General features: G+C 40.1%; 1 protein-coding gene across 2 annotated transcripts in view; it reads left to right on the forward strand.

Annotated features, from left to right (window-relative positions):
- USP47 (ubiquitin specific peptidase 47) overlaps positions 1 to 12,484 on the forward strand; it is a 99,883-nt gene that overhangs the window by 16,276 nt on the left and 71,123 nt on the right. The window contains exon 2 of one of the 2 annotated variants that reach the window (XM_080688536.1): positions 7,929 to 7,988. The exons of the other annotated variant lie outside the window; for it this stretch is intronic. Within the exon in view, the coding sequence (XP_080544662.1) occupies positions 7,929 to 7,988 (60 nt within the window). The remainder of the gene's footprint in view (positions 1 to 7,928; positions 7,989 to 12,484) is intronic. 2 annotated transcript variants of the gene reach the window in all.

The following is a 12,484-nucleotide window of genomic DNA, read 5'->3' on the forward strand; positions in this document are numbered from 1 at the left end:
AAGGTATACAGTTTTATGAATTTTGACAAACTTATACATTGTAGCCCTGGCCAGGTGGCTCTGTTGATTGGAGTGTCATACCATGGGCCAGAAGGTTGTGGGTTCAATTCCTGGTCATGGCATTACTTAGTTATGGATTCATTCCCCAAGTAGGGGAGGCAACTGATCAATGTTTCTCTCTCTCATCGACCCTGGCCGGCCCAGGCCTCCACTCCAGCTACAAAGTTTCAATTATAGAAGATAAATAAATCCCAGATACCAGGGCCTCTGCTTGGGTTGCTGGGGGGTGTGGCCAGCCTGCAAACCACCACAGGCCCCTCGCCCAGGCTGCCCCACGCCTCAAGGGAACCCCCACCCTGATCCGGGACACCCTTCAGGGCAAACCAGCTGGCCCCTACCCATGCACCAGGCCTCTATCCTATCTAATAAAAGAGTAATATGCAGATTGACCATCACTCTAACACACAAGATGGCTGCCCCCATGTGGACATAAGATGGCCACCACAAGATGGCCAGTAGAGGAGGGCAGTTGGGAGGGACCAGGCCTGCAAGGGAGGGCAGTTGGGGGTGACCAGGCCGCAGAGGAGGGAAGTTGGGGGTGACCGGGCCTGTAGGGAAGGGCAGTTGTGGGGGGACCAGGCCTGCAGGGGAGGGCATTTAGGGGCAAACAGGCTGGCAGGGGAGCAGTTAGGCATCAATCAGTCTGGCAGAGGAGTGGTTAGGGGGTGATCAGGCTGGCAGGCAGAAGTGGTTAGGGGCAATCAGGAAGGCAGGCAGGCGAGCAGTTGGGAGCCAGCAGTCCTGGATTGTGAGAGGGATGTCCGACTGCCCGTTTAGGCCTGATCCCGGTAGGACCGGCAGGATCGGGCCTAAACGGGCAGTCGGACATCCCTCGAGGGGTCCCAGATTGAAGAGGGTGCAGGCTGGGCTGAGGGACACCCCCCCTCCCCCGTGCACGAATTTCGTGCACCTGGCCTCTAGTTCATTGTATAACCACAGCCACATCAAGATACAAAATATCTCCATAACTTTAAAAAAGTTTTCTCATGACCCTTGTAGTCAACTCATTCCTTTACATCCAGCCCTTGTAACCACTGATCTGTTTTCTGCCCTCATATTTTGCCTTTTCCAGAATATTATATAACTGGAATTCATATAGTATGTAGCATTTTGAGTCTGACTTCTTTCAACTGGCATAAAACAGATTGCATGTATCATCAGTCTTTTTATTGCTGAATGCTACAATTTGTTTATCCGTTCACCAGCTGATAGACATTTGGGTTGTTTCCAGTTTTTGGTGATTCTGAATAAAGCTGCTACAGATATTTGTGTATAATTTTTTGGGTGGCTATATCTTCATATGGTAAATGAAGGTTTAACTTTGTAAGAAACTGCCAAACTCTTTTCTGAAGTAGCTGTACCATTTCGCACTCCAGTCATCCGTGTATGAGCATTGTAGTTACTGTACATTGTTGGTACTTGGCAATGTAAGTTTTTTTTTTTTTTTTCAGTTTAGTTTAACTTTTAATTATTTAATTAGTGTGTAATGATATCTCTTTGTGGTTTTAATTTGCACTTCTCTAAAGCCTAATGATATAGAGCATCTTTTTGTGTGCATAAGGTTTTTTATTAAGCCTGATTAAAAAACATACCTTATGAAAGTATTACATGGTTGAAGTTTTGCTAGGAAAAGATAGGAGAGCAAAGTGCCTATTCTCAAGGAGTTTATGATTTCCATAGGGAAAACTGGTAATTGTTTAAAAGGTAATGTGGCTATAATTTTGGTAGACTCTTTGAGAGAGAGGTTTACATATTAACTGGTTTGGTTGAAACGACAATGGTTTGGGAATCAGAAAACTCATTGGTTTGACTTTGCCCTAGTTGCTTACTCTTTCTGGGCCTTTCTTTTTTTTATTTCTTTCACTTGTGTAATAAGGGAGCTGGATCATGGTGATAAAGTATAAGATGTGTCCCTAAATTATAAATCTGCATAAACTTTTTAGTAGTAGGTTTTTCTCTACTTTTTTGGTAGTGGGTTTTTAAACTTTTGAGAAGGCCATGGCAAGTGCAATCAGAAAACAAATTAGGTATGTGCAGATTTTTCATCTGATGAAATTTATATTATCCAAAAAAGATTATCTTTTGAAATTTTAAATAATATAAACAATATATAAATATAATATGTATGTATAAACATAGTTAAGGATTGCAGATTTCTTAAATCTGTTATTAGGATAGTAACTGATAATTATATAATAATACCTTTTATATGATATTATACTTTTTGGTGCATTTCAAGTTACTCTTTTGATCTTCAAAAAATCCCTTTGTGATGCCTGAGAGTCACAGATAAGTGATTTGCATAGGATTACACAGCAAAATAAAGTAGCCAGCCACCTTAATTTGAGAGTTGTTAGTCTAGATCTTTTGCCTCTGCAGTATATTGCTCTTTACGCTATAGCTTACTCCAATAGGAAATCAAGTCTTTAAATAGTTTTAAATAACCTTAACATTTTTAGTTGTATAATTTCATGTTTAGAGTATTATAAGAAAGTGATATTCTTATATTTAAATTATTATACATGCTTCTAAATAAAGAGTATGATTACAGCTTCTTTGATTTAGTAATAATGAAGAACATTCAAGACCTTTAAACAAATCAGTTGTTTCACAAGCTGAGTCACTGCTTGTCAACAACAGTCTACTTAAAGAAGAAAACTTAGCTGTAATGAAATATAAATATAACAGGAATAGTAAAGGGCATATTATTTCCCCTCCTGAGAGCAGTTTGTTTAGTTTCTAAGTTTAGATACTTACAGTACATATTAGTGGGTTACCCATTACCAGTAGTAGAACAACTACTATTAAAAGGAATAAAACAAAAGTGGGAAGAGTGTTAGGATAGAAGTAAGAGGAAAACATGGTTACAATTTTAATGCCACAAATATGTCAACATTATAAAGTCACTTATTTCTTTGAGTGCTCTTTCAGGCCCACCCCCTTCTCCTTTTTTTCTAGGACTTGGATTACACAAGTGTTAGATCCTTTTTTTATAGTCTTACAGGTACTTGAGAATAATTTTTTTTATAGTTTTATGGGTGCTTGAGATTTTTTTTTAAGGCTGTTTTTTTTCTTTATTCAGATAAAGATTTCTATTGTTCTTATCATTAGGGTCACTGGTTCTTTTCCCTGTCATCTTCATTCTGCTGTTGAGCCCACTAGTGAATTTTAGTTTTGGTTATTGTATTTTAGCTGATATTTTTTGCTGAGACTTTTTTTTATTATTTCATGTGTGTTCATAGTTGCTTGTTGAATGTTTTTATGATGGGCATTTTAAACTCTTTATCAGATCATTTCAACATTTGCATCATCTCTTTGTTGGCATATGTTGATGGCTTTTCTCCTCCAAGTTGAGATTTTCTTGGTTCTTGGTCTGACATGTGATTTTGTATTATATTCTGTACATTTTGGGTATTATGATATGACTTTGAATCTCTTTTAAAAAATATATTTTTATTGATTTTAGAGAGAAAGGAGGAGGGAGAGATAGAAACATCAATGGTAAGAGAGAATAATTGATCAGCTGCCGCCTGCACACTCCACACTGGGTATCGAGCCCACAACTTGGGCATGTGCCCTGACTAAGAATCAAACTGTGACCTCCTGATTCATAGGTCGACCCTCAACCACTGAGCCACGCTGGCTGGGCAAAATGTGTGCTGACTCTGGATCTTATTTAAATCTTTTTAAAGAGACCTCCTCTGATACCATGTCAACGGAAAAAGGGAGTACTTCTTTGTTACTTGGAAGTTGGAGTCCAGTTCCTCATTCCCCCTTTATTTACAATCAGGGGTGAGAGGGGTGCCTTTTTATTGCTGGATAGCATTGAAGTTCATGCTCCCTTTAAGCTTCTGTGGACACCTGCTGGATTGGGAGTGGGTGAGGCACTTTGTTATCCCCATGTGACCTCCAGTGATGGAGAAGTGAGGAAGCTCTCCTTACCACTGGGCTGTAATGAAAGTCCTTGCTGCCCACCAGGTCTTCTTTGACACCACCCTGGTCAGGGGAAAGGGAGTGAGTGCCTTGTTACAACCAGCTGAGGTTGGAAATCTAAGACTTCTCTCTCAGACTTTGATGATGAGAGTGTTGGCAAGGCAACAGTTTTTTTTTGTGTTTTTTTCTGTGATGTTTGGCTGTAGTATATAGTGGTTAGTGTCTAAAAGTCTTCTGTTTTATAAGGCTGCCCTTTCCTGATACTTTAGTTAGGGAAGGGGACTCTTTTCTTGGGGCTTTTTTAGTGTGTGCCCTCTCAGACCAGAATGTATTAGGCAAAAAATAAATACAGGGAATTAACCACCATGTCCTTCATTCCTTGGGGCTCTAGCCAGTCTGCTTTCTCTTCACATTTCAATGTCCTCTTATCTTTGCCTTATACATAACATTTTTAGTTTTATTTAGCAGGAGGAATAGGGAGAAGTGCATCTATCCCCTCTTCCAGAAAATGAAATATTAGATATTTTAAAGAGTAGAATATTGTGTGTGGCTCTAAGCCTATAAGTGACAGTAATTCTTTTTTAACCACTATCTAAATTAATGCTATTTTCTTTTTAATTTCCTTTTAAGAGGCTTTCACCCTTCCTTGTTCCCTGTATTTTTCCAAGTATATATTGAAGCAAAGGAATCCTAGAAGTTGAAGTTTATTGCCTTCCCTATTTTAGGTATCCTTAGTTGCTTTAATTATATTTTTATGTAGTAACCTCAAATTGCCTAAAATCTATATATCTGCTAATGTTACCTGATCTTGATTATACCAGTTTCTATTGTTTTCTGTAAACACATCATTCTGCATGCTGTACACACTAAGAGTATAGTTCTTGAACTCTCCCCAGATCTTTTTCATGTGTACTGCTGCCCAGGCAAATGACTTTCATTTTCTTACTGTGCACTTAGTTGTTTTGTCTCTCTTGATAGAGTAAGAGTGGACTAACACTTAAATTTTTTACTTTATATATGTTAACTAAATTTACAGGTTTCTTTTTTGTGATTTACATTTAAATTGTAAAAACAAATTCATGTGCAGTGCCAAACATTTGGAAGTCCCAGAAAAACATAAAGAGGAAAAAAATTACTACTAATTCAATCCTTGAAAGACAATACTGTAAACATTTCGATGCAATTCTTTTATTCTGTACATGTGTCCTCTTTCCCAATAGACTTTTTCCCCCCTCATCTGAGGATATTTTTTCCATTTTTTTTTTTTTTTTAAAGAGAATATAAGGGAGGGGGTGGGAGAGAGAGAAAGAGAGAATCATCAATTGGTTGCCTCCTGCAAGAGCACACAAGTGCCCTGGCTGGAGCCAAATCTACAACCCAGATACCTGCCCTTGGCCATGCCCTTGATTAAACCCATGACCCTTCAGTGCTTGGGCCAATGCTTTACCACTGAGCCACACCGGCCAGGGCCCAATGCAGACTTTTTAAAAGGCTATTAATTTTGTGTTGTAAGGTTATCTGATGTGTATTAATGAGATTCTTTGCCCCCCAAACCTCCCCACTCTGGCTGTTGGAAACTAAAGTGAGCTCCAGGGATTCTTTCCTGTGGTTCTTTCCCCTGACTCATGTAGTTTCTTTACATACATATGCTGTTGAGTACTCAGCTGAGCACTCAAAAAAGATCTCTGAAGCTTGCTGTTTGTGCAGCTTTCTTCTCCCTAGTATTCTGCCCTATAAATTCTAGCTGAATTAGCCTCCTCGTACTCCCCCACCTCATCTCTTGAACTCAGGGAGTTTGCTGGATTGGACTCTACCTGGCTTCTCCCTCCCAGCACTGCAGCCTGAAAGGTGCTTTTCACAGGGATCACTGTTTTGTGTTGGCTGTTGTTCAATATTTGAAAACTATTTCTTTATATATTTTATCTAGATTTTTAGTTGTTTAAGGTGGGGAGGGTAAGTCTAGTCTGCTATTTCATCTTGGTTCACGATGGAAGTTTTTTTGGAGATAGACAATAAATAAGTAAAATACAAACAAATATTTCAGGTCGTTATAAGTACTGTGTAGAAATCGGAAGCAAGGGAGGGAAATGAAGATTACCAAGAGGATTGTTGTTTTATCCTCACCCTAGGATGTTTATTGATTTTAGAGAGAGAGAAAGGGTGGGGGGAAAGAGAGAGAGAAAGAGAAACATTGATGTGAGAGAGAAACATAGATCAGTTGGCCCCTGTACGTGCCCCTAATGGGGATCGAATTCGCAATCTAGGTTTGTGTCCTGATCAGGAATCCAACCTGCAACCTTTTTTGTGTGGGGAAAGACGCTCCAACTGAGCTACACAACCAGCGCATCAAGAGGGTTGTACTTTTATATAGGATGGTGAGAAGACTAGATTGAGAAATCGACTATTATCCTGATTATCTTGAGTTATATAACAATTTGCCCCCGAACTTAGTGAATTTTGCTCACAGATATTAATTTAAGCAAAGTGGGACTAGGGCAGCTTGTTTCTGCTCTGCTAGGTGTCAGCTGGGGCAGCTGAAAGGCTGGGGCTGGCATGTCAATCTCACGGCCCATGGTCCGCATGCAGCCCACAACAAATATTTTTGCGGCCCAGCCAATATAACGGTATGTAAGAAACGTTTTAATAAAAATCCGTAACTTAATTTTTACAATATCTTTTATATATAATTATTAATAACGAACTACAACGTTCGCTAATGATTGATTACTATAATCACGTTGTATTAATTTCCCTTACGTGCCTTTTGCGCAGGCACACCATTTCTTTCCACTAATACTAGCACCAAATATTTTAGCAGCCGGTTGCCACATCATTAGTCCTGTACTGACTTGTTTGGTGTGTGCAACAGGAAATATTTCACTTTTGGAGAACAAGAAAAATAGGTTTATTTGCGTTACGCTTATTTGTGCAGTTATTGTCTGGTAAGTTAATGTTCAAGAAAAAATATTAATTTTTATTAAAATGTTCTATTCTTTTATGTTAACGATTACTCATTTATTTCAGCCCTTTGTATTCAGCATGTCTCTATCGAAATAAACCTACGTTTCTATGAAAATAGAAGCTTTTGTTTTTTTTTGCAGTCCACATAAACTTAAACCTTGTTTATTTGGCCCATGTTAGTTTTTAAGTTTGACATGCTTGATCTAAATGCTTTCTCACGCACATGTATGGTGGCTGATGCTGTTTGCCAGCTGTGATCTCATTTGGGCTGTGGCTGGAACATCTACACATGACCTTTCCATGTGGCTACCTGGTTCCCACACAGCATAGTGACCAGGTTTTCATCACTATGTGAGATGAGATGATGGATATTAACTAAACTTATTGTGGTAATAATAATACAATGTTGTATGTCAATTATATCTCAATAAAACTGGGAAAATATTATATGACTTAGAACTTTTTATTTATTCACAATTCTTAAGCTACCACCCTTTGTTGAAATGTGGTTGTTTTCCATGTTATCCTTTACAGCGATAGTACAGATTTTCAGTAACCTTATAAGCGTAATTGAGCCCTAGCTGGTTTGGCTCAGTGGATAGAGTGTCGGCCTGTGGACTGAAGGGTCCTGGGTTCTATTCTGGTCCAGGGCACATGCCTGGGTTCTGGGCTTGATCCCCAGTAGGGGGCATTCAGGAGGCAGCTGATCAATGATTCTCTCTCATCATTGATATTTCTTTCTCCCTCTCCATCCCTCTATGAAATCAATAAAAATATATTTTAAAAAAAGAGTAATTGAGGCCTAAGATACAAATTACAAATATAATTTCTGAATAAAATTCTAGATGATGTGATACTTTTAATATGTATTTTGTTTGCAAAAAAAAGTCTTTAGGTTAATTGTTCTGATTTCACTGTCTTACCTCTGTATTTTAAATAAATTATTTGTGATTCATTTGTTCTCTATGTCATAGGATGTGTTTTGGAGATGCAGACAAAATATCTTTGATGAAATGAAGAAGAAATTTTTACAGGTAGACTGCTGATGTAATTGCTTTAGTGTGATAATCAGCAGAGCATGTAACAGCATGTTAGTATTTTTATTTAATAACAAGGCATGTTATGAGTTTTATGCTTGTTTTAACTACTTTACTTCTACCCAATTTTAATAATAAGAAAGTCACCTTAAATGAATGTGTGTCTGATTGGATCTTCTTTTCTAACAAGTGAATGAGGGGGGAAACTGATATAAAAACCACAAGATCCCTTTGTTTTGACTTGTGGGTATATTGTCTCTTTTATGTACAGACATATTTATTTTCTGAAATATTAATGCTTCTGGGATTAAATTATTTAATAATTTACTGAGTCAAAACCCAGAAATCCTATTTGAAGAATTATGTAAAATGTTAACTTTCTGGCAGCTCATTATACACTTCAAACCTAAACTTTTCTGTGCTGTAGCATCCCATTTTAACCTTTACTTAATACGTCATTTTTCTCAGGTCTCTAGCTCTAAGTTTTTCCCCCCCAAGTGCTCTTCCTCTGTCCTCTCCTAGCGACCTATGACTAGAGACCACTTAGCAACAGAGTTTGCTGAGATGGTTGGAGTGGAGTGGAGGGAGGAACTTAAAATAATCTTGTTTTGTGGTTTATTTTGCTGTATAAGTTAGGATCCCCATTACTACCCCAGGAATTGTCACTTGTTAAAGTAAAAATGCACAGTCTGAATTAGACCACTGAATTTAATAAATTTCAATCAGCAAAAGTGTTCACAACATCAATTCTCTTTTTTAATATATTACAATGTATTAAATGTGATCTGTGAATATCTAGAAGGGTATTGTGTTAAGGCTTAATTTCTTAGCTCATAGCAGCTCCTTTGTCAAAAAGTAGATAAAATCGACTTATGAGTATAAGTGTATTTTTTGGTTTGCAACAATAATGCTATATTATTTGTAATAACATTAAAAGGAAGAAAGTTTTGAGAGAAAATAGTCTATTAAATTTGTAGGTAAAGAGGTCCCTTCTTAATATTTTAAACTTTATCTTAAATTTTTTCTGTTAGAAAAATCTGAAGCTTGATAACTTTGAATTTTATTTGATATTAAGTAATGCTGTTTATTCTTTAATATATGTATACATTTAAATTTTTTCTCTCACTATGTATATCCCCTATATCTTCCTCCGCCTTCACCACACTGTTGTTCATGTCCATGAGTTCTTTCTCTCTCTCTTTTTTTCCCCAATCCCTCCATCTCTTAAGTGTTTTCTACATGCTAATGCCATTCTGAATATATACCATGAATTATACACCTTGTTTTGTGTTTTTCAAACTAAACACCTAGGAAGTATTTTTTGTGAAACAAAAATTTTGATGTTAACATCAGATAACTCAGATTTGAAATTAAAACTGTTAAGAATGCCAAGAAAAGGAGCCTAAATGACTCAAGACACAAACAAGCATGCCTTCAGCAGTCTCTGAGATTTTTTAGAACTATCTGTGTCAAACACTTGTAGATGTTCCTAGCAGTAAGCATATCTTTGGAAGACAAATGAGTTTTCAATGAAAAATGCCAATATTTTTCAAGGATTCTTTCTGCAGACTTTCCTTGGAAATCTGGCTTTGTTTCTGCAATGAGCATAGAGACAGAACACTCTCTTAGTGTTAATATAACTGCTGTTATGTTTTATTTCTTTTTTTGTGCTTGGCTAGATTTTCTGTGTAGAAAACTTTGTGCCCCTCAAAAGCTCACCTAAATATAATTAAACTAGAGGCCTGGTGCACGAAATTCATGCATGGGGGAGGGTGTCCCTCAGCCCAGCCTGCACCCTCTCTAATCTGGGACCCCTTAAGGGATGTCCGACTGCCCGTTTAGGCCCGATCCTGCCGGTCCTACCGGGATCAGGCCTAAACAGGCAGTCAGAAATCCCTCTCACAATCCAGGACTGCTGGCTCCCAACTGCTCGCCTGCCTGCCTTCCTGATTGCCCCTAACCGCTTCTGCCTGCCAGCCTGATCACCCCCTAACCACTCCCCTGCCAGCCAGATTGACGCCTAACTGCTCCCCTGCCAGCCTGTTTGCCCCTAACTGCCCTCCCCTGCAGGCCTGGTCACCCCTAATTGCCCTCCCCTGCAGGCCTGGTGCCCCCCAACTGCTCTGCCCTGCAGGCCTGGTCCCCCCCCCCAAATGCCCTTCCCTGCAGGCCTGGTCACCCCCAACTTTCCTCCTCTGCCAGCCTAGTCACCCCTAACTGCCCTCCCCTGCTGGCCTGATCATCCCCAATTGCCCTCCCTTGCAGGCCTGGTCCCTCCCAACTGCCCTTCCCTGCTGGCCATCTTGTGGTGGCCATCTTTTGTCCACATGGGGGCAGGATCTTTGACCACATGGGGGCAACCATCTTTTGTGTTGGAGTAATGGTCAATTTGCATATTACTCTTTTATTAGATAGGATAGAGGCCTGGTGCACGGGTGGGGGCCAGCTGGTTTGCCCTGAAGGGTGTCCCAGATCAGGGTGGGGGTTCACTTTGGGCATGGGGCGGCCTGGGCAAGGGGCCTGTGGTGGTTTGCAGGCTGGCCATGCCATCCGGAGACCTAAGCGGAGGCCCTGGTATCTGGGATTCATTTATCTTCTATAATTGAAACTTTGTAGCCTTGAGCGGAGCCAAGCCTCCTGCTTGCTCCGTGGCCACAGCCATTTTTGTTGGGATTTATGTATCTTCTATAATTGAAACATTGTAGCCTTAAGCGGAGGCCTGGGCTGGCTAGGGTGTGCGGAAAGCTTGGCTTCCTCCATCACCGGGTGCAACTCAAGCCTCCTGCTCTCTCCAGCTCCATGGCTGCTGCCGTTTTTGTTGGGATTTATTTATCTTCTATAATTGAAACTTTGTAGCCTGGAGTGGAGGCCTAGGCCGGCCAGGGTGTGTGGAAAGCTTGGTTTCCTCCATTGCCAGGGAAACCCAAGCCTCCTGCTCTCTCTGGGGCTGCAGCCATCTTGGTTGGGTTAATTTGCATACTCGCTCCTGATTGGCTTGTGGGTGTGGCTTGTGGGTGTAGCAGAGTGGTGGTTAATTTGCATGTTACTCTTTTATTAGGATGTCTTCCCTAATGGAGCATTCTATAGACTTTTCTAAAACTTGGCACTTATTTTTCCCTTATCTGTTTCCTCTTAATCATCATAGAACTCTTTTGACTCAAAAATTGTGCTCCCTTCTATAAATTACGTTCTGTCCTCAGATATCTTACTTTAATATTGGCTTTAGTGCTTAAATGGCCACCCTCCTCCTTAACTCTCTTAACAACATCACCATCACCACCCTTCCCAACTAGAGCTTGGGTGTGCTTAAATATATATAAATATGTGTGTGTGTGTGTGTGTGTGTGTGTGTGTGTGTGTGTGTGTGTGTTTGTTATCTACTGCTATGGAATGAATGGCTTACCCCAAAATTTAGTGCTTGAAACAATTGGTTTATTTGCTCACAATCCTATGAGATTGGATTTGGGCAATGGCTCAGCCAGTCAGTTATTTTGCTTCACATGTATCATCTGAGATCATTACTTGGCTGGTGGCTGGCTTTGGATGGAATATACAAGAAGGCTTTTTTCCCGTATCAAACACCTCAGTGCTTTACCAAGTGGCCACTTTCTCTATGTGTGGATTCTTAGGGCTTCCTCACAGCATGGTGGTTCCAGGCTAACTGGATTTCTTTTGTGGTGACTGGCTTAGAAGAGGAAATGTTCCAAGAAGTTCAAAAGCAGAAGCTGCTGCTTTCTTTAGGTCCCGCACAGTGTTACTTCGTCACATTTTGTTGGTCCTAGCTCAGCCTTGGGCAAACTACGGCCCGCCGGCCGGATCCGGCTGTTCTATCCAGTTCTCTTGCTCTCCCCTCCACTCCTTTACTTTGAATTTATATTAGTTCACACAAACACTCCATCCATGCTTTTGTTCCGGCCCTCTGGTCCAGTTTAAGAACCCATTGTGGCCCTCGAGTCAAAAAGTTTGCCCACCCCTTGTCCTAGCTGATCACAAGGCCAGCTCATATGCATGGGAAGAGGAAAAAGAAAAAGAAAAAGAAGGGCAAAGAGTTTTTAGCTATCTTTTTAATTCACATCAAGATGGCAGTGCTTCTTCCTCCCTCTCCCTCTCCCCCACCCCCGCAGAAGTAGGATCAATCAGGGTTAGAACTCCAAAGAAATTAAAAAGAAAGCTACTTTATTTTTCCAATTCTAAAAAATACCATTTTAAATTTAAATGTTTTTGAAATTGGCATGTATAATATAGTATTACAGAGTTGTTGTTTAAAAGCTATTATAGCCCTAGCCATTTTGCCTCAGTGGATAGAGCGTCAGCCTGCGGACTGAAGGGTCCCAGGTTCAATTCCAGCCAAGGGCACATGCCTTGGTTGTGGGCTCGATCCCCAGTAGCGGGTGTGCAGGAGGCAGCCAATCAGTGATTCTCTCTCATCATTGATGTTTCCATCTCTCTATCCCTCTCCCTTCCTCTCTAAAATCAATAAAATATATTTAAAA

The sequence above is a fragment of the Plecotus auritus genome (genome assembly GCF_963455305.1).
Source record: "Plecotus auritus genome assembly, chromosome: 9".
Classification (NCBI taxonomy): Eukaryota; Metazoa; Chordata; class Mammalia; order Chiroptera; family Vespertilionidae; genus Plecotus; species Plecotus auritus.